At 39.9% G+C, this 22,906-nt stretch overlaps 1 protein-coding gene across 2 annotated transcripts in view; it reads left to right on the forward strand.

Annotated features, from left to right (window-relative positions):
• The first annotated feature begins 853 nt into the window (after window positions 1-853).
• Window positions 854-22,906, forward strand: part of LOC306846366 (phospholipid phosphatase-related protein type 5-like) — a 33,738-nt gene continuing 11,685 nt past the window's right edge. Inside the window, exons 1-5 of one of the 2 annotated variants that reach the window (XM_079379692.1) lie at window positions 854-1,011; window positions 4,570-4,758; window positions 12,426-12,558; window positions 14,501-14,751; window positions 16,720-16,896. In XM_079379692.1, coding sequence (XP_079235818.1) covers window positions 979-1,011; window positions 4,570-4,758; window positions 12,426-12,558; window positions 14,501-14,751; window positions 16,720-16,896 — 783 coding nt within the window. In that variant the 5' untranslated portion in view covers window positions 854-978. Of the gene's footprint in view, window positions 1,012-4,369; window positions 4,759-12,425; window positions 12,559-14,500; window positions 14,752-16,719; window positions 16,897-22,906 lie in introns of those variants that run through there. The other variant, XM_079379693.1, reaches the window with a different exon arrangement.

Consider the following 22,906-nt stretch of genomic DNA (forward strand, 5'->3'; position numbering starts at 1 on the left):
TCTTTTTCTTTTTCAAAGAGAGCCTTCAGAGAGCAGGCGTAAGAAATGAAAAAGCTCACAAACGAGCAGTCAGCTCCCTCGAGAGCTGAATCTGCGCGCTCTGCTCTCAAGCAGACCACACACAGACTGCGTGTATCCCAAGCAGTGATATAATGTGTGCAGGGAGGAACACACAGCCCGAATGCGATCTGCTATCGCCCCAGTGCTTGCACATATTGCTGGAGCCTATTCAAGTGATTGTGCAGGACAAACAACACTAAATAAGACTCACAACATGAAAAGACAGTACACACAGACAGAGTAGCGGTTGCTGATGCTGAATGACAAAAAGCAAACGCCGGCTCCACCGCACGTGCTTATATGCTTTCCGGTCAGTGACGTCACCCGCCTATGACGTCTCGCCCTTCCATTGGACACGTTACACTTTGATTCAGAGCGCGGTCACGCTGTGGGCGTTCCCCTAGCGCTTCGACGCAGCTCGAGTTCCTGGAAGGGAATCAGACACACACTGACTGCGTGCTCGTGCGTCTCTTGTATATATACCCAATGAGGGTGAGCCTGTTCTTAAAGAGCCCAACACATTTCTAATACAACACATTAGAATACACAAATCACATTGTATTTCTGAACAGATCATTAATCACAATGATCTACACTAGCCAAATCATGACAGTCCAGCATACGAGAAACTAATCCAATCGCATGTGAATAAATGCAAATATTCTGTAAAAACATCCAGTAAAGACAGTGATGCGGTCAGGAACGTGACGTAAACACTCTCATGCAGTGTATGTTTCATTTAGGGTGCTCGAAGCCGGATGGCGCTCTCGCGCAGAAAATCCGAAACTGCCTCATAGAAATAGCCTTAAGAGTCACGACGTGCAAGAATCCAGCTATCGCTGTAGCCAAAGCTATCTCTACTGTAGCTAAGCCGAATAAAAAGAAACGTGAAGACAGTAATGACACGATTGCGACAATATGGTTTATATGTGTTTGTCAAGTCATCTCCAGGTAGGCTAATAAAAAAGCATTTGATTCTGAATAATGCAGTGCTAATTGATAGCATTTATTACACTTGGCAGTATAGGGTACTGGGCTATAAAATATATATTCTGCCTTATTCTGTGATAAAAATGGGTAAAAATGTAGTAGCTATATTGGCTAAACAAATAATAAAATTGGCATTAGGAAAATATATTGTCGAGCAGTGTATTTGATTTCTCAGCCAATTAAAAGCAAGAGGTAATAATAAATAAATAAATAATAATCGCATTAAAATCTGTCAATTTGACAAAAAAGTTATTATATTTGACATTTCTATCCCCCTCACTTCTGAAATGATTGAGAATCACGATTGTTTTGTTTGTTTCAAACAGAGGTCATAATTCTCCCACAATTCTGAACAGACAACTAAACAAAATATTATGCGTATTTTTAGGTTCTGACAAAATGCCAGTTGCTGCAGTCTATTTATATTTATTTATTTTAATTAACATATGTATTGCAAAATCTGCACCTATTCTGTGGATAATATTATTTTCATAATTATCCTTACTCAAACAGAGGAAGTTAAGTGACAGTGTGCAATGCAACACTAGTTTTGCATGTCACTGTGGTCGTTCATCCTTTGCCAGGTCGTTTAAACAAAATTGGGGGCATAAATTAAGAGTAGGCTATACCTACTTCTCCGGGCACCACTGCGCCATGGTGCCGTCAATTCATAAAACTATTTATATACAGGGACACATTGCGAGCGATAACCTCCCCGTGCGTCGTATCATGTGTCGTTGAGGTATTGTCAAAAGCATCAAAAATGGGCAATATTAAGATGATTTAGCATTTCCATTTAATGTAGGCCTGTTACATTCTTCTTATTATTAGGCCTATTATTATTATTAGATTACTTTTATTATTAAATTACATGAAATTGTTTTTTAAAAGTTTTTTTTTTTTTTTAAACAGGTCTAATTTATACAACACTGTAAAAAGTGATAAGTTGACTTACCTTAAAAAACTGAGGAAACCCCTTGCCTTAAAATTAAGTAAATAATAATAAAAAAAAATAAGTTGCATGCTACGGGTGCGAAAACGCAAAAAATCGAACCTGATCCGAATTTTTTTAACGTGCGAAAATTTTGGACTCAGTGCAGACGAGAGACCCTTACTCTGTTCTCCTGATACTAGCACTAATACACAATACTTAACTTCTATTGGAAAGAGGGAGGACATTTATTTTATTTTCATTTCTTTTTTTATGTATTTATTCGTCTTTAATTATTTGCTTATTTATTATTATTATTATTTAGTCCCTTTTTCTTTTCTTTTTTTCCTCATGTATATATATATATATATATATATATATATATATATATATATATATATATATATGTGTGTGTGTATATATATATATATATATATATATAAAATATGGTTTAAATATGGACACACCCAGCGATTGGGTTGTTTAGACCCAGCGGTTGGGTTACTGTCCAGAAGGCTGGGTTAAACATCTAACCCACCTGTTGGTTGAAAACAAACCAGCATGTGTTCTGTCCAATATTTGCCCAGCACTGTGTTGTATTTAACCCAGCATTTTTTAGAGTGTATATATATCTTAAATGCATTTCTCAGAATGCTTCAAATGATCAGGCACTGAAAAATAAAACAGAATATAAAACAACAATAAAACAAGTCAATAAGAGTGTTTTTTTTGTATGTGTGTGTGTGTACTGAAGGAGACACTATTTTCAAAACAAGCAAAAATCTTAAAAATGCAATATAATAAGTGTACATGAAAAACTTTACCAGGAGAACAAATATAGGAAACAAATTTAAAATACTATATTATTAAAAAGCAGAAAATGTAATTTATTATAAATAAATAATTCAATATAATCTTTAAAAATTATTATATAACAATCAATGCATTAAATTATAAAAATTCTACAGAAGTTAATTTACATTTTACGTATTACATTAATTCATTCATTTATGTTTGTTTGTTTGTTTAAAGGGTTACTCCACCCTAAAATTATAATTTTGTCATTAATCACTTGCCCCCATGTTGTTCCAAACCCGTAAAAGCTTCATTCATCTTCGGAACACAATTTAAGATATTTTGGATGAAAACCGGGAGGCTTGTGATTGTCCCATTGACTGCCAAGTAAATAACACTCTCAATGCTCAGAAAAGTATGAAAGACATTGTCAAAATAGTCCATCTGGCATCGGTGGTTCAATCTGAATATTATGAAGCGACGAGAATACTTTTTGCACGCAAATAAAATAACTTTATTCAACAATTTGTCTATTCCGCGTCACCGTAGCGCCATTTTGGAGAATATCCATCCACTGAATGCAAACTGCGTATGCTGTTCTGTGTCAGCCACACCACACGGATACGCTGTTTTGTGTGGTGCGGCTGACACAGAACAGCATACGCAGTTTGCGATGCTTTTACGGGTTTGGAACAACATGGGGGTAAGTGATTAGTGAAAAAATTTCATTTTGGGGTGGAGTAACCCTTTAATCATGCTTTATGTGTAATCACACCGAAGGGTTGTTTTTAATATTGAGGATTTTGTTCAAATAACACTATAGGCCAAAGACTGCTTTATCGCTTCTTGAACACTTTGATGCTCAAATCATTGTATACATTACATGATTTTCGAAGTCTTCTGATCAGTTCCTTTCACACTTCATAACTGTTTTGGGTATCATGAATTTGCTGTAGTTTGCATTTACACACATTGCACAATATTTCACTAGTAAGAATCCCTGACTACATGACTACAACTCTTCTCGTGTAATTTTTTTACATGTAGATTTAATATTTGTTCCTTTTTTAAGTGAAATTGCTAAATTCTTTTCAAAGCCAGACTTTTGTCCATTCACAAGAGGGCAGCAATTCCTACCTCATCAGACTTAAGAAATATACTGAAGCCACTTTCCTACATTTCAGTCTAAACAGTAAGCCGATGGCATAACCTAAAAAAGTTAATCAGCTAACCTAATTTTGTGTGTGACTGATGTATCAACCCGAGGACTGTAGAACGGTTAATCTAATTTTCAGATAGGCCTATCATTCCAGTGTTTCGAGATTGAACAAAAACGCTTAAAATGAGCAGCTGTACGTTGGTCTTCGTACTTTTACCATATTGTTAATAATAAAGAGGAATTTTGACAAGTCCTCATAATAAGAAGCAGCAAAGTGCGACTTTGAGTAAAAAGTACATTAAATATTTGGAGTCTTATGAGCACGAACTGAAGTACTCGATAATATTGCAAGATCAAGTGCATGTTTGCAGGCATCCCATCACTTATTAAAGTGAGGCACGCCTACAGCGCGTGCGGCTGCCCAGTTCTTTCTCACAGACTACAGCGCACTTTACAGCGCTCAGACTGTCACTGACACAATGCGCTACTATTTCTGACGGATTTTTCTACGAGGAGTGACAGTGGAATAAGCGGAAATCATGCCAATGCTATCGTAGGAGACCGAAGACCCTTCACTTCTTTCCCGGGATTGTTCTTTTCTGTTTAACCCTTATCCACAATGCTTTACTTTCAGCTGGTGATCATGGCAGGGACTGTCATGCTGGCATACTACTTCGAGTACACCGATACTTTCAACGTGCACATCCAGGGATTTTTCTGTCATGATAATGCCTATACGAAGCCCTATCTCGGACCAGAGGAGTCCAGTGCGATCCCGCCAGCCATCCTGTACGCGGTGGTCGCAGGGGTCCCTGCACTCGTGGTGAGTTAGTATGTATTGAAGGTTAAAGGAGTTTAGAATAAGCAGTGCATGCTGGTCGTGGTTCTTGGGAAGATCTTTATTTATATAATACCATAATGTTAATCAGCTTGTGGATTGTAGATCTATCTATCTATCTATCTATCTATCTATCTATCTATCTATCTATCTATCTATCTATCTATCTATCTATCTATCTATCTATCTATCTATCTATCTATCTATCTGTCTGTCTGTCTGTCTGTCTGTCTGTCTGTCTGTCTTAAAGGAATGACTATTTTTAATAAGCAAGGATACATTTGATCAAAGATGTCAGTAAACACATTTATAATGTTACAAAAAAGTTTATTTGATTTAATTTTCCAATCATTAAGAATCCAGAAAATGAACCCATGGTTTCTACAAAAATATTATAAGCAGCACAACCGTATCTCAGAATTGAAAAATAATCATTAAAAAATGTTTCTTAAAAATAATATTAGAATGATTTCTGAAGGATCATGCGACTGAAGTAATGACTACTGAAAATTCAGCTTTGCCATCAGAGGAATAAATTATGTTTTTACAGTGGTGGCCAAAACTATTAGAACACCTGATAGATCTGAAAATATTGACCTTTTTTGCCTCCAAAACATGATTTCATTTCATAATGTTCATGAAACAAGCAAATGATTGCTCTGAGCACAACTATCAGATGAAGTGAGTAGTGCTGTCAAATGATTAATCGCGATTAATCATTTGACAGCACTATAAGCGAGTCGTACTGTTTTTATCAATTTTTAACTTAAACATTTGATATGTCCACCTTTTGCAGCAATTACAGCAGCACATCTCTTTGGCATAGTGTCAATATATTCCCTGAGAACTTCAACACTAATGTTATCCCACTCAAGCCAAAGGCTTTCTTTTGAATGTACAATAGATCTTTCCAGTTTATTTTCCAACTCGCCCCAAATTTGCTCGATGGGGTTGAGGTCCGTACTTTGAGTGGGCCAGTCCATCATTTTGAATGTTCCTGCAGATTCCCTCTATCACAGACAGTTCAGGCAATAGTTTATTGGTTTTGTAATGGTCAGTTCAACAAAAACAACTGAAACCTCTTAAATATGCCAGGTGTTCTAATAATTTTGGCCACCACTGTACAGGTGCTGGTCATAAAATTAGAATATCATGAAAAAGTTATTTATTTGAGTAATACCATTAAAAAAGTGAAACTTGTATATTAGATTCATTCATTACACACAGACTGATATATTTCAAATGTTTATTTCCTTTAATTTTGATGATTATAACTGACAACTAATGAAAGTCCCAAATTCAGTATCTCAGAAAATTTGAATATCAATTAAGACCATAGGTTTTCTATGGGGTTAAGGTCAGGCGAGTTTGCTGACCAATCAAGAACAGGGATACCATGGTCCTTAAACCAGGTACTGGTAGCTTTGGCAGTGTGTGCAGGTGCCAAGTCCTGCTGGAAAATGAAATCTGCATCTCCATAAAGTTGATCAGCAGCAGGAAGCATGAAGTGCTCTAAAACATCCTGGTAGACGGCTGCGTTGACCTTGGACCTCAGAAAACACAATGGACCAACACCAGCAGATGACATGGCACCCCAAACCATCAATGACTGTGGAAACTTTACACTGGACCTCAAGCAACGTGGATTATGTGCCTCTCCTCTCTTCCTCCAGACTCTGGGACCTTGATTTCCAAAGGAAATGCAAAATTTACTTTCATCAGAGAACATAACTTTGGACCACTCAGCAGCAGTCCAGTCAAGACGCTTCTGACGCTGTCTCTTGTTCAAGAGTGGCTTGCGACAGCTGAAACCCATGTCTTGCATACGTCTGTGCGTGGTGGTTCTTGAAGCACTGACTCCAGCTGCAGTCCACTCTTTGTGAATTCCCCCCCACATTTTTGAATGGGTTTTGTTTCACAATCCTCTCCAGGGTGCGGTTATCCCTATTGCTTGTACACTTTTTTTCTACCACATCTTGTCCTTCCCTTCGCCTCTCTATTAATGTGCTTGGACACAGAGCTATGTGAACAGCCAGCCTCTTTAGCTATGACCTTTTGTGTCTTGCCCTCCTTGTGCAAGGAGTCAATGGTCGTCTTTTGGACAACTGTCAAGTCAGCAGTCTTCCCCATGATTGTGTAGCCTACAGAACTAGACTGAGAGACCATTTAAAGGCTTTTGCAGGTGTTTTGAGTTAATTAGCTGATTAGAGTGTGGCACCAGGTGTCTTCAATATTGAACATTTTCACAATATTCAAATTTTCTGAGATACTGAATTTGGGACTTTCATTAGTTGTCAGTTATAATCATCAAAATGAAAGGAAATAAACATTTGAAATATATCAGTCTGTGTGTAATGAATGAATCTAATATACAAGTTTCACTTTTTGAATGGTATTACTGAAATAAATCAACTTTTTCATGATATTCTAATTTTATGACCAGCACCTGTAAATATGTTAAAATAGAGTTATTTAAAAGTGTAGAAATATTTCACAATATTAATGTTTTACTGTATTTGTGGTAAAAAAAAACAAAACAAATCAGCCTTGGTGAACATAATAAATGTCTCTCAAAAACATTTTATATAAAAAAAATATATAAATTTTTTTCGATTTTTATATAAAATAAAAATTACAGGCCCCAGACTTTTGAATGATAGTGTACCTCAGATGCAAAAATAGAAAACAAATGTAAGACACTTAGTAAGAGTATTGGTATAAAAATAACAGCATAGTTCAAGAGGTGTTGGGTTTTATGAAAATTTAAGAATTTAAGGAGAGTTTGTTATATTGTTGAGATCTCTTTTGAAACTCTAGAGGTGACACAAGATTACCTTGTATGAACATGAAACATGCAAAAGTCTAAATTTTCTTCCTATTTTATATAATTGCTGTGCAGAAGAAATGAAGAAATGAGATATGACAGATTTGAAAAGCCTGCATCTGCAGGGCACCATTGGTTAGTGTTTGCTCGGTTGGCCACAGTGAATGTCGGGATCTGTCTTTGAGAAGTCACTTTTTGGCTTTAGGCTCTAGCTTTCTGTGCCTACAGTATTAAAAGAGAATTTATGATGAGCAAGATATTGGCAGCTCCGAGGATCAATTAAAGAGCACCAGGATCACCACAGAGCCCCCCTGTTCACATCTCTCATAAGAATTCCAATGGATTTGCTCAATCGATCTGAAAACACTCTTTCTCACCTTATATTAAGGCCACACAAATCCCCCCCCCCACCACCAAATGACTATTATTATCACCCATTTGCTGAACGCATCACCTTTGAGCCAAGTGTGGAGTGAAAACTTCGATCTGGCCTCCAGCATGCCCTGCGGTGGACAGTAAAGGTCAGATATCATATTGAAGTGCAAGGCTTACAGTGTTAGTCCCAAATATTGCTGGCATGCTGAACTTGGGCATTTCTGACAAGGCAACTGATACGTTTACAAAATCTGAGACTTTTAATGCAAGTGTATTTCTTACCCTCATGTTACTTTACTTTCTTTACTTTTACTTTTAGTCATTTAGCAGACGCTTTTATCCAAAGCGACTTACAAATAAGAAAAAGTAACTAAAACTAAAAGTTAACACTCTGTAATACTCTATACACACCCATTTAAGAAAATACAGAAATTAAATAAAATTGACAAATGCATACAACAACAACATTTCAATAGTGAACATATAAAGAAAAAAAAATAAAAAAAAATAAAATAAAACAATAAAAAGCGATACTTATATCCTTTGCCGGTGTCCTAGCCCGGTGGAGTCGCACGGTAGAGTCGATGGTCTTTACACTCTTTACTTTTTACTTTTAGTCATTTAGCAGCCATTCATGTTTGTATTTATGTTATTATAAACTGTGTAACTGACTATCTTCTGTGGAATACAAATGAAGAAAGTTATTTTAGTTTAGTTAGTTTTTTTCTATGCAATTACAATTAATGTGGATTGGAGTTTTTAAGTTTCAAATACAATATCGCCATAAAAGTAGTCTATGACTTGTGTCCTGCATAACTACTTTTCTGAATTTATATGATCGCTTTGTGTGAGGAACAAAAATGAAATAGAAGTTTCTTATAACCTTTCTCCTCCAGTGAGCTGTTATATATATAAAAATTATATTTTAAGTTATGATTATGACAATGTCAAATTTAAGCTTTTATGCTTATACCTTTTGTTTTCTGAATTTTCAGTTTATACAATAACTGACTTTTCACCTCATAATTCTAAATCAAGATGTGAGCACAATGGTCAAAGATGTCTCATCTACTGCATGTTTACAAAACTATGGAAAAGTAGTGAAGTGGAATGGAAAAACACATTCTGTGTGAATGACCCCTAAGACAGCTATCTACTTGGAGAAGCACTTAGCAAACATACAATAGCTTTCCATAGCATTTCTGATACAGTGTGTGTCTACCAACCAGTGGTATCGATAGCATCAAGCATTCAGCTTTCATTAAAATATTGAAACCAAACAGTCCCAGTCCCTTGTATGATGTTGTGGTTATATGTGCATTCATAGCACTTTCACACTGAAAACTTATTGTGGCTTTGCAGATCAGCAGCATACATATGTACCTACCCAGTTTTAAATGACACACCATTTTTCACCCTTTTTAACTGTCAGTGTAGAGGATTCTTGAGCAAACCAAATAGATTCATCACTGTGCACTGACTGACCTTTGGCAATTGTTCCAGACAGATGTGAAACCTGCCAGATAGAGAGTTTTAACTCTTATAATAGGATTCGACTCACACTACTCTCCCCAATTTCAATGTGACCAACCACAAATAACAAGGAATATAATTTGAACACTTTCCAAAGCTTGAACTGCCCTTGAGGCTTTTTTAATACTTGGTCTGAACCTGAGTATAATCCACCACCCTCCCTCTGTCTCTGCTATTCATTTGGAAACAAACAACTATGAAAAATGTATTATACTAATTGTGACATAAAGCATGCAAAGATGCAAATTATATGTTAGGATGGATTATATATTGGGATGAATTGCTTTCATACTAATTGCTAACTGTGCTAGAGCTCTTGAATAAATCGAACACTAGGCCAGGGGTTTTAAAACCTTTTAACGCCACAGACCTTCAAATATAAAGATCCTGTAAAAATATGAAGCATTTTTTATGTATTATGGTAGATGGTAAATCTGCTTAACACAGGTGTGTTGTAGTTAAAAGTTCTCCTTTTTTTTTTTTTTTTTTTTTTTTTTTTTTACATGTGGAATGCCTGATAACGGATGAGATTGACTTGACTCCAGGCCGTGTGGAGTTGGAGGCAGAAAGCATATTAATAGAATTCTTCCTTGGGGCTGCATCTCACGTTCTTCATATTAAATATGAATATGAAAACAAATAAAAAATTAATTAAAGAACTTTTGGAGAGCCGATGTGCCAGTGAGAGAAACGTCTCACTCATCAGGTTTGGCTTTTTGACATTTATGGGCCAGATTGACATGATGTCTATTAGAATTGAATAGTGAGTCATGCCAATCCACAGTAACAGTCCCACAATGCATAAGAATTCTATCCTGTTCATTGACAGATCAGACCATATTTATCATTAATTTTTGAAAAAGTGTATTCATAAATCTCAGAGTTTGCCAATTTATGTATTATTTTCTATGATGATCTAAAGGAATACGTCTTGAAAGTGAAGTAAACAAAAATAACAAATATTCTATTCTGTAATATGGGTCTTGGATGATTTATATAATGCTTCTAACTTTCCAATTCAAAATTTCTACATTTAATCAGTGCAGTTTGTCTTTTTGCGCTTATTGTACACACCTCATATGTAACCAATAAAGAACAGAGATTCATGCTGCAGTACTAACAAGTGATGTCAAAGTGATATATCCTCAGACTCTTGCTGTAGGGTTCCCACTTCAAAAGCTCACTCAGCCGTGCTAATATTGAGATATCACTGATGTTGTAAACCTGGAGTTTGCTGCACTGTTGAGTTGGCTCAAGAGTTCACAAGTTCACCTGTCACTTCCTGTGTTTTTTCACATTGGTAAAGGTATTGGAATAAGGGCACTGGGCTCTTCTATAGCTGAAGTCTTCACATGCTGTGAACCAGTTAGTTGCAGACACTTTTATCCTAAGTGACGTAATACAAAGTTGCAAACGAGAAACCTGTTTTGCATTTTATGAGGTTGCTATGTAGCAAGAAAACAGAAAGTGCACATAGTGAACAATTAAATTATGTAGTTGAGAATAAAAAAGGTATTGTGATTGCTTTGATGAATCACAGGAAAAAGGACTTGATCAACATGGGTTAACAAAACAACTGTTCTTTTAGCTACTTAGAATTACTAGGAACTGAATCTCCATGATGGCAAGTTTCAGTTAATTTCATCTTCTCTTGTCCACATCTAAATAATTTTTGCAAAAATGGTACCTTTAGGGGTACAACAACTTATCATTGGGGCAGTATCCTCAAAGTGGCATCTTTTTACCTCTAAAAGGTTCATCATGTACAGACTGTAGTACTAATCTATTTTACTGACAATGCAAACTTGGAACTTTTTAAAAGTGATGTGAAAAATATTGACAGTTACAAGTTAAAGGTGAATTCATGCCAAACACTGAATGAAAGCAAGCAAAAAAGTGTATTTATTTATCCACACACACACACAGCAGTGGCAAGAATAAGCTTGAAAATATTTTTGAAAATGCCAAGTTCTGTCATGAAACTCTAGATGGCTCAGACTAATGGGTGGTTAATGCAAATTGATGAAATTCACAGTGTTAAACTACTTGGCACAAGCTGAATGGTTCATGTTGCATACACAGCCAGTGAGCTTGTTGCTTTACATTTAAATAGCTGGTTAGCATTCACTAGAGCTGTTCACAGCGCACTTTCAGAGTTCCTCTGAAACTCTTCACCTTCCCCAGCTCCACCTGTATAGATCTGATATGGGTCATTATTACATACAGTATGTTACTTGTGCAGTAGCAATCGTCTACTCACAGCATCATACCAGCAAAATCTTCACCAAATGTATTGTGTAGCTGCTTAAAAGACTTTTGACCAATTTTGGACCATCCCTCCCAACAGATGTTTGAGTTTATCAATTGTTTTGATAGTGCAGCATTCTTTAGGTTATGCCATAGCGTCTTGTTCACCGTAAAGTTTACCCTACAGGATTCAGTGCATTTGTCATTGATGCAAGACATTTGAAAGTTCCTGGTTTGCTTATAAAATGGGCTGAACCAATTTATAGCAAGTTATCACAAAACCCCCATAGCCTTCTACAACTTTGTTCTTTCAAACCCTTCCAGCTCTAATTGCGAGTGTTTTTTTCATGCTTCCTTTGACCCCTTGCACACCCTGCCAGTTTGGCAAAATCAAGTTCAAGACCTTGCTGGGAACTGGCATCTGACCGGCACAAAATCAACCTCTAATCATTTCCATTGTGTTCGTGAATTGGTCTTTATACGTGTTCCACTGTTACAAATAGCTGAAATACTGCCTGATTTTGTCTTCAAGCCTAGAGAATTAGATTTTAGCTTCATTTAGATCTTAGTTCTAAGTAAAGATCAAGGAAAAAGCAGAGAAGAGAGAGTATGTACAAACAAAATGTACCATTAAAAGCCTCTTATTTGATTTTTGTTGCCCTTTTGTCTGCAGATTACAGTGACAGAGTCCGTACTCTTCTTGCTGCAGTATGTCTCTGAGGATCTAGACAACCGAGAGAAGATCATTGTGATGGGTGACTGTTGTTACCTAAACCCTCTGGTCCGAAGGACATTTCGCTTTCTTGGTATGTTTTCACAGACAGAAGCACACTAATTAGGGCAAATGTAGATTTAGACTTTTTCCTTTCCTTGTGCATCTGTGCCTTCAGCAGAAGAAAGGCAAATCGAGATGTCAGACGCACATACAGTACTTGCTAAAAAGTTTCTTGTGTGGGGCAGACGATACATTCATGGTTCATGTCAAAGCATTCTCTTAAATTATTTATGATATTTCTTCTGCAGAGAGGAGTTGAAGGGGAAAAGTATGGGACGTTCCTTTACCCTGAAATCAGACCAGAACAGATATTAACTCATAAATCCAGTAGATGCTAAAAGGAAGCGTAGCCACATTACATTTCAATTAGCGTATTTTTAATATTCATTTAATCTTACAAAATCAAGAAAACAGGTTTTACATTTACTTTCCTTAAACACTTAAATCACAATCACTGACCACCCAGAAAACATCTCAACCAGTCAGTGATTTTTTCCTAGTAAAGAAATAGCATTCTTATCAAGACAATCACACATGCGTATAGAAGGTAAACAGTGTATTTAATGTAATTTATTTTCTTAGCATCTTCTTTTGAACATGACAGCAGCTGTTTATCAGGATTGACAAGAACATTATACATGAAAGATGTTAAAGAACTGATTTAAGTGTCTGAATTGCAGTGGCAAAGCAATACTGTATAGTTTTAGTAAAGTATGCCAGATTGTGGTAGTCTGCTCCATATTTCACAATTTTAAAAGGCAACTTCAAAACTATGAATTAAAATAAAAAACGTGTCCTGAGCATGAACCTTTAACGAGTTCATCCTGAAACAAAGACTATAATTGTACTAATGCAGTAAGTGTTAGAGAGATGTTGCATAGTTTCTGCATTATTCCTGCACAGTAAATTCACTGGCTTGTCTGTTATGCTGCTCTTCTCGCTTCCCATTTAAGTGTGCAATCATGTAGTTTTACGAACCATATGATTACACGTTAATTTTGTTGTGAGAACATCACAGCTGAAGTACATTAGATTTCTGGTTAAAAGATGGAGTCCTCTGGAGCATAATGAATAAGCTTGTTAATGTGGAGGCTGACGGAGGAGCTGTGAGAGTAAACTGACAGTGGTAGCACTCATTGTAAACTAGTTTCGGTCTGCTGCTTCTCCAAGCTCTGCTCATAGACAACATTCAATATGACAAAGCTGCCCACACTTACATTAAGATTTGAGTACCGTTCCTCTGCTTTCGTGCCTAATATTCTGGTTGTAAAAAATATGGAGACTCACCCAGCACTGAATGGACTGTCATTTTCCATGATGTGATTACAGTTTGGCATCACTGAGCTTTTCAGGACTGGTTTCCTTTTTTAAGTGTTACATTAATTATGAAAAAATAAAGTGCAATTAATCATCCCACTTGACCAATATTCACACAAATGTTCAGAAGTTTGAGGTCAGTAAGATTTTTTATTTTTTTTTGGAAGAAATTTATTCAGCAAGGATGCATAAAATGAATCAAAAGTGACAGTAAATACATTTATAATGTTACAAAAGATTTATATTTCAAACAAATGCTGAAGTTTCTGTTCATCCTGAAACAGAATTCTGAACAAAATGCATCACAGACCCCAATAATTTTAAACAGCACATCTTTTCTGAATACTGATAAAAATAATAAATTCTTCTTGAGCGCCAATTCAGCATACTAGAATAATTTTTGAAGGAGCACTTTTTCACAACAATTCAGCTTTGCCATCACAGGAATAAATAACTTTTTAAAATATTTTAAAATAGGAGAGCAGTTCTTTTAAATTGTTATAATATTTCACAATAATGCGGTTTTGTATATTTGATCAAATAAATGCAGTCTTGTTGACAATAAGAGACTTCTTTCAAAAATACAAAATCTTACCAACCTCAAACTTTTAAACAGTAGTGTGAAATCCTAGATTTGTGCCTTTGTGTTCCTCCAGGTGTGTACGCATTTGGCCTCTTTGCCACAGACATCTTTGTAAATGCCGGACAGGTGGTAACAGGAAATCTGTCTCCATACTTCCTGTCGGTGTGCAAACCCAACTATACAGCGCTGGGGTGCCAACAGGTGGTGCGTTTCATCAGCCAACAGGAAGCCTGTACGGGCAATGAGGATGATATCTTACATGCTCGCAAATCGTTCCCATCCAAACAGGCGGCCATCAGTATTTATGCAGCTCTTTATGTTGCTGTGAGTGAACTTGACATCTACACATACACAAAAGAAAGAGACGGGTCAAACTCAGTGGTTCCTGGTTCATTGTAATTAAATTTTTACTCTAAACAGCAAAAAAAAACAACAACATGAAATGCAAACCTGATCCAAAGCTATGAATTGTAGTTTGAAATCTTACAATTTATGAAGGCTGTTTATGAGAAAGTTAAATCAAGGGGGGAAAACAGCCTGTACTGTAAATATGGGTCAGACAGAAGGTGGAAACTGATTATTCAAAGCTAAATTAAATCTAACATTATAAGAGGAGCTCAGAGAAAAATAAAACAATAATGAAATAGCTTAATCTAATGTAATATGATGTATGAAGTAAATAAATAATATACTACGACCCCTTTCTAAAGCATATGCATAGCCTTTTGCAAGTAGTGCTGGGTAGAGTTTATAAAAGCACAGTATCTTTAATGCCTGAGGGCATTGTGTCCTTCTTAATATTTAGTCTGTACTTTACTGATTATTCAGACTGACTTGCGATTATACTTACCTTATAACATTGTTGTCCGATTTAAGATTTTAGAAAGAGCATAAAAGGATTTTGCTCAAACACGCCTTCAAATTCGAATGAGAGAAGCCTTTTATCCATGCTATGGTATTGATCCAGGCATGAATTAGGTTTCATAACATTTTTCAAAAACGGTACTTTTTATAAGCATAAAAAGCCATTTTCCATTTATTCTTGAAGTGCAATGACTTCAAGGCCCATCCCAGCTACACAGCACTCATTTTGGACACAGAAAATTGATTTTCATTTTCCATCAGTTCTCCTGAGGTCTTTACATTGCTTTGCCTTGCTCTCTGATTCTCGATCATGTTAACGTCTGGGGTGATCTGTAAGATTTAATACAGGGGTGTCCAATCCTGCTCCTAGAGGGCCAGTGTCCTGCAGAGTTCAGCTCCAACCCCAATTAAACATGCCTGTATCAGCTAATCAAGGATAAATCTTCATTTACCATCATAAAATCCGCTGAAACCCTGCTAATGTTTACGCACTGGTTACATATTTGAATTTTTAATTATTGTTATCAGATGATATCAGATATTTAATTGCTCATGCTTATGTACACTTCATTTTCAATTTATATTATCTTTTTCATCATCTAACACTCCATTGTATAAAATTAGTATAAAATTATAACATTGATTATTTATCGTTAATTGGACATAACATGGAAATAATTATCAAGCTTATCGCATTGGCCATAATTTTAATCAATGTATTACTAGACCTATAAAATGCAAGCTTCCTCAGGAGTATAAGGATGCTTGGAATACCAGGTCTATCAAAACTTCTAGCAAACCTTAATTTTTTCAACATACTTTGGCTTCTTTATTTCTTTATTCTTTATTTGCGACTTCGCTAATTTGTGCTGTGCTTGGTATATTGCGTTGGTTGATATGTAAATGAGATGCTGCATCTATGTTCTATAATTTGCACATTGTTAGTAAATCACCCGCAGAAATTTTCATATTTTGGAATTGTGCTCTTGCGCTAATTTGCCCTGTTTAGTAAAACTGGCCCTAATAGTTGTACTTGATCAAATCCTCACATCACCCCCACCTTCCCTTTCTCCCCTAAGGCTTGATTCAGGACAAAAGCAAAGCTGGTTGTCTTCAAATACTAGCCTTCAAATGCCACCCTTCCAGTCAGTGCCAAATTATGTCTGGGATAAATGAAACAGTGTAGCTGAATCATGGAAATGTATTAGCAGCAGACACATTCAAATGATTACATACACTGATCAGAGTAATTGGTGCATGTTAGCGTCCAGTTTATTATAGTGAAAGCCACTGTTTAAACGATTAAATTGAAACCTGCGTTTTCAGACAAACATGCCCACACGTGAGCAGGGAATGAATGAGCTATGAATAGTGATTACACAGTGGCTAGGATGAAGATGTACTACAGAGTGCTCTGTTTTTCCTCAGATGTACATCACATACTCGGTGAAGGCCACAGGGACACGGCTGGCCAAGCCAGTGCTCTCTCTGGGGCTCATGTGTCTGGCCTTCCTAACTGGGATTAATCGAGTGGTGGAGTACCGCAACCACTGGTCTGATGTCATCGCTGGCTTCATCATCGGAGGAGCCATTGCTGTCTTTATGGTGAGGTCACTTTTGAGAACACACACTAATAGTAAAGATACATATGCAGTTCATATGAATACTTACAGGAATATGCACACTTAGAAATTCAGTTGCATTTTCATATGCAAGTACTGGTACAATTTTTTTAATGTTTTTGGAAGAAGTCTCTATATTTACAGTAGGAAATTTACAAAATATCTTCATGGAACATGATCTTTACTCAATATCCTAATGACTTTTGGCATAAAAGAAATATCGATAATTTTGACCCATACAATGTATTGTTGGCTATTGCTACAAATATACCTGTGCTACGTAAGACTGATTTTGTGGTCCAGGGTCACATATGCTGATTTTGTGGCCAAGAAATATTTATTATTATTATTATCAATGTTGAAAGCTGTGCTGCTTAATATTCTTGTAGGAACTGTTTGACGGGATTTTTTTGATGAATTAAAAGTTCAAAAGAACAGCATTTATTTGAAATACAATGTTTTTGTAACAATGAAAGTCTTTACTGTTACTTTTGATCAATTTATCACATCCTTGCCGAATAAAAGTATTAGTATTTTTTAAAAGTACTGACCCCAAATGATTGAATAGTAGTGTATGTTGGATAATGTATAGTATTATGCAACATTATTCCTTTTGCATTTTCTCATTTTGTGTCAATCATAAAACATGCAAGTTATATAAAGGCTATATGTATATCTATATATATAACATGATATGCACAAATCTAAGTGCCTATGAAGTCACCAATGATGAGACCAGACATTTCAAAGCATTGTTGGGGAAGTGGGGAACATCAAAAGCTTGAAAACACCTGATTTAGAAAAAATATAAACAACAAACATCATAGTACTTAATAATTTAGCAGTGCTTTAGCAAAAATACAAGCTTAAAATTTCTGTTTAAATACCTCATAGACTTAAAAGTGCTTTACTGTACATATTTTTATAGTACACACTACATATTTGCAGGGAGTTTGGAGGGATCTGCAGCACTGTGTTGCCTTCAAGACATTTTAAATTTAAAGAAGCCACATAGCAGCAAACTTCTGATCTCATGCTGGTTTGACTTTTGCCCATCACACACCCTGCATATGCCTATATACTAAGAGAAAAGGTTTCAGATGTGTTTGTCAGTAAATACTCTATGTGTGTTATTTAGATGGGAAAAAATATGAATCATGAAGAAATGTTTTATACTGAAGAAGAAAAGTGACATATGGATAGGTATTTAGGTCAGGGCACAGGATTGGGCACATGTGTAGCTTCCTCTTCAACAAAACACTACTGTTTGTGCTGTGCTGGCCACACTGTTGTATAAAGAGTGCACAGTGAAGATGAGAAACCCATTGTGAGCCTAGAGAAAGGTCACACATCAACTCATGCCTGATTGCCTCACATTAGGCATAACAGCATTGTGAGTGAGTTTGTGGAAGCATGGATGTTTTATTTTCTGTGGTGCTGTAGTCATACTGTGCAATATATGCACTGACCTATTTCTGCTGTTAGGATGGTTTGGGGGAGGGGATGGAGGGAGGAAGGTGAATATAGCCATCAAACTCATGGTTAGATCAAATCTTATAAAGCATCACATCGTCAGGAGGCAGTAAAGGGGAACAACAGTGTGTGAAAAGAGGGGTATATTTAAATTTATACTATTTATAAACAGTAGGTGCAAATGTAACAGAGGCCCACGTCCCATGCCGAAATGCTGTTTTGAATCCCCCCTAAAGTACCCAGATTACCTGCTACTTCCATAGAGATTCTGAAGTGTTATCAAGTGTTATCGACTTATCAAAAAAGTAAGTTCTTCATCAAAGTCTCAGGTCCGGCAGGGATTGTAGGCAGGGGGATTGAATGTCCAGCGCTCTCTCCACCCTCGGTACCACGACTGAGGTGAGACCCTTGAGCAAGGCACCAAACCCCCAACTGCTCCCCGGGCGCCACAGCATAAATGGCTGTCCACTGCTCCGGGTGTGTGTTCACGGTGTGTGTGTGTGTGTTTGTTCACTACTCAATGCTGTGTGTGTGCACTTGGATGGGTTAAATTCAGAGCACAAATTCCGGTCCACCTACTACCTGTGATTTCAGACACAACTAGTCACTTGTTTTCTTCCATAAGGGTTAGTTCACTCACAAATGAAAATTACTCCATGATTTACTCACCCTCAAGGCATCCTAGGTGTATATGACTTTCTTCTTTCAGACGAATCCAATCTGAGTTATATTAAAAAGTGTCCTGGCACTTCCAAGCTTTATATTGGCAGTGAATGGGTGTTATTTTTCAACAGTCCAAAAGATGTCCAATAAAGCGCATCCATCCATAATAAAAAGTGCCTCACACAGCTCGGGTTGGAATAAAGGTCTAGATTCCGCTAACTGTCATACGTGTGTTCACAATAGAAAACCGTTCTGAGCAGATGACGTAGGACGTATGTGTAGCACATGAGCTGGTGAGAAGTTGACGAACGCGGAAGCGCAGAGGAGAGAGCAAAACAAAACACCGGTCATGAATTATGAGTATAAAACGTCTCAGGTTACGTATGTAACCATGGTTCCCTGAAGGGAACGAGACGCTGCGTCGAAAACGCATATGGGAACGCCTTCAGCGTGACCAGGCTCTGAATATGATGTGTAATCAGTCAAACAAGGGCGAGGCGTCACGGGCGGGGTGACGTCACGACCAGGAAGCATATAAGCACGTGCAGCGGAGCCGGCTTCAGCTTCAAGTCATGAAGCAAGCGCTGGCAGGGATGCTGGAAGTGTGGCAACGCGACGCAGCGTCTCGTTCCCTTCAGGGAACCATGGTTACATACGTAACCTGAGACGTTCCCTTCCAGGAACTTCGAGCTGCGTCGAAAACGCATATGGGAACGAGATACCAACGCCGCCAGACTGACAAGTCACTGCCTGGTGTCAGGACGAAAGGACAGAGGAGCCGGGAGTGGCTCGGATGTCGAGGTCATAGAACCTAACGAAAGTCAGGGGCGTGGACCACCCAGCTGCGTTGCAGATGTCCTGCATGGAACACCTGCCCAGAAGGCCTCGGAGGCCGCCACACCTCGGGTTGAGTGCGCTCTGACTCCCACCGGCGGGGGGAGGTCAGAGGCCTCGTATGCCAAAGCCATGGCACCCACAATCCACCTACTAAGAGGAGGGCTTCGTAGCAGGAAGACCCCTCTTAGGCGGACCATAGCACACGGGCAGCTGGTCCGCTTTCTCCACAGGGAGGACCTGTGGATGTATGCGTCTAGTGCTCGCACTGGACACATACGGTTGTGCTTCTCCTGGTCTGGCTCCCCGAAGGGAGGAGGACAGAAGGCCTGCAGTACGACCGGCTGTGGAACGACCGATGGGACCTTCGGAACATACCCCACGTGGGGGTAGAGGAATACTTTCGCCAAACCGGGCGCAAAGTGAATAGAGGCCGTAGTCAGGGCCTGAAGGTCACTCACCCTCCTCAGAGAGGTGATAGCCAATAAGAAAACGGTCTTGATAGTGAGGAGTCTCTCAGTTATCTCCTGAATGGGCTCGAAAGGTGCATTGCACAGAGCCTCCAGAACCACAGCCAGATCCCACGTAGGGACGAGATCGTACCGGAGGCCTCAGCCTCAGCGCACCGCGGAGGAAACGTGTAACCAGGGGGTGTCTACCCACTGACTGGCCACCGGTAAGGGCGTGGTATGACGAAATAGCTGCCACGTACACCTTAACAGTGTAATGGGTTACCCCTGCGGAGAAACGGGCCTGCAGGAACTCCAGTACTGCACCAACGGGGCAGTTGACTGGGTCGAGCTGGCGGTCCCCGCACCAAGAAGTGAAGAGCCTCCACTTCAAGGCGTACAGTTTCCTCGTAGAGGGAGCTCTGGATTGGAGGATGGTCTCGACAACCTCGGTTGACAGACCGGAAGCTATGAGCTGTGCCCCCTCAGGGCGTCACACCAACAGCTTCCATCACTCCGGGCGAGGGTGCACCTCGGTGCCCCCGGCCTGTGAGAGGAGGTCCCTCCTGACGGGCACTTCCCACGGAGTGCTGTCGAGGAGAGATATCAGGTCCGAGAACCATACTCGGCCCGGCCAGAACGGTGCTACTAACAGTAGACGGACCTCGTCCCGGCGCACTCTCGCCAGAACTCCAGGGAGCAGAGCGATCGGGGGGAAGGCGTACAGACGGAGCCTCGGCCACGTCTGTACCATAGCGTCCAGTCCCAGAGGAGCTGGAGGGGTCAGCGAGAACCAGAGAGGACATTGTGCTGACTCTTGAGTCGCAAAGAGGTCCACCTGGGCCTGGCCGAAAATACCCCAAATCTGCTTCACCACCTCGGGGTGAAGCCTCCATTCCCCGGGCCTCAGCCCCTGCCTCGACAGGATGTCTGCTCCCACATTGAGATGCCCAGGTATGTGCATAGCTCTCAGAGATAAGAGCTTGCCCTGGGACCACACAAGGATCTGGTGTGCCAGCTTGTACAAGGGGCGCGACCGCAGACCTCCTTGGTGGTTGATGTAAGAGACCACTGCCGTGCTGTCGGTGCGCACCAGCACGTGGTGATCTCTCAGGTCTGGGAGGAAGTGCTTGAGTGCACGGAACACCGCTAACATCTCTAGCCGATTGATATGCCACGTCAGGTGGCAACCTCTCCACAGACCGTGGGCAGGGTGGCCACTCATGACCGCACCCCAACCGGTGAGGGAAGCGTCCGTCGCTAGCGAGACGCGGCGACAAGGAGCTCCCAACACCGGGCCCTGGGACAAGAACCAAGGATTCCTCCACATGTCGAAGGCACGGACACAACGGCGTGACACTTTGACAGCGCGGAGTGAGTTTCCCCTCAGGGAGACCCCCTTGGTCTTGAGCCACCACTGTAGGGGTCTCATGTACAGCAGGCCAGAAGGTATCACGCTGGACGCAGCTGCCATGAGCCCCAGCAGTCTCTGAAACTGCTTGACAGTGAGTGACTGGCCTTCTCGCACTCTCCTGACTGTAGTAAGGATCGACTCGATCCGAGCAGGGGACAATCGTGCCTGCATCGTGGTCGAATCCCACACCACGCCTAGATAAGTGATTCTCAGAACCGGAGAAAGCACACTTTTCTTGGCGTTCAGTCTCAACCCCAGTTCTTTCATGTGGGCGAGAACGACATCTCGATGCCAAACCGCCAACCGCTCTGATTGAGCGAGGATCAACCAATCGTCGATATAATTGAGTATGCGGATGCCCTGAAGCCGCAACGGGGCCAGTGCCGCATCCACACACTTGGTGAAAGTGCGGGGTGAAAGTGCTAGGCCGAAGGGAAGAACCCGATATTGGTACGCTTTCCCCCCAAAGGCGAACCTCAGGAACTTCCTGTGAGAAGGAAGGATGGAAACATGGAAATATGCGTCTTTGAGATCTATCGTGACAAACCAGTCCTCGGACCTGATTTGAGTCACGACCTGCTTGATAGTAAGCATCCTGAACTTCAGCTTTCTGACTGAGCGGTTCAGTAGACGCAGATCCAGTATGGGCCTCAGCCCTCCATCCTTCTTCGGAACAATGAAGTACCGGCTGTAGAAACCGGACTGGGTCTCGTGAGGAGGAACCAACTCGATGGCTTCCTTCCTCAGCAGAGTACCAACTTCCTGTTCCACAACCAGAGCCTGCCCGGGGCGGACCGCAGTCATAACCCCGCAGAACGGCGGGGGTGGCCCGCCGAACTGAATACGATAGCCTTTCGCTACGGTCTGCAGGACCCAAGGAGACACATTCGGCAGCCGCTGCCAGGCTGTCAAATGCTCTACTAAGGGAATCAGTCTCTCGAGACTGACCTCTGGTGCAGCCAGACCGCTGTCTTGAAGCGGCGCACCGGCAGGAGACGCGTAATCTGGCGGCTGAGGCGAGTTTCTCGGCTCCGCGCTGCCGGGCGGACAAACCTGAGAAATATACTCGCTGGGACTGGCCGTGCCCTGGAACAGCGGCAGGGTCAGCAGACAAGTCCCTGGAGGGCACCGAGGTGAAGTGGTCACCGAGTGCGGCGGTG

This window comes from Barbus barbus (genome assembly GCF_936440315.1).
Source record: "Barbus barbus genome assembly, chromosome: 26".
NCBI lineage: Eukaryota > Metazoa > Chordata > Actinopteri > Cypriniformes > Cyprinidae > Barbus > Barbus barbus.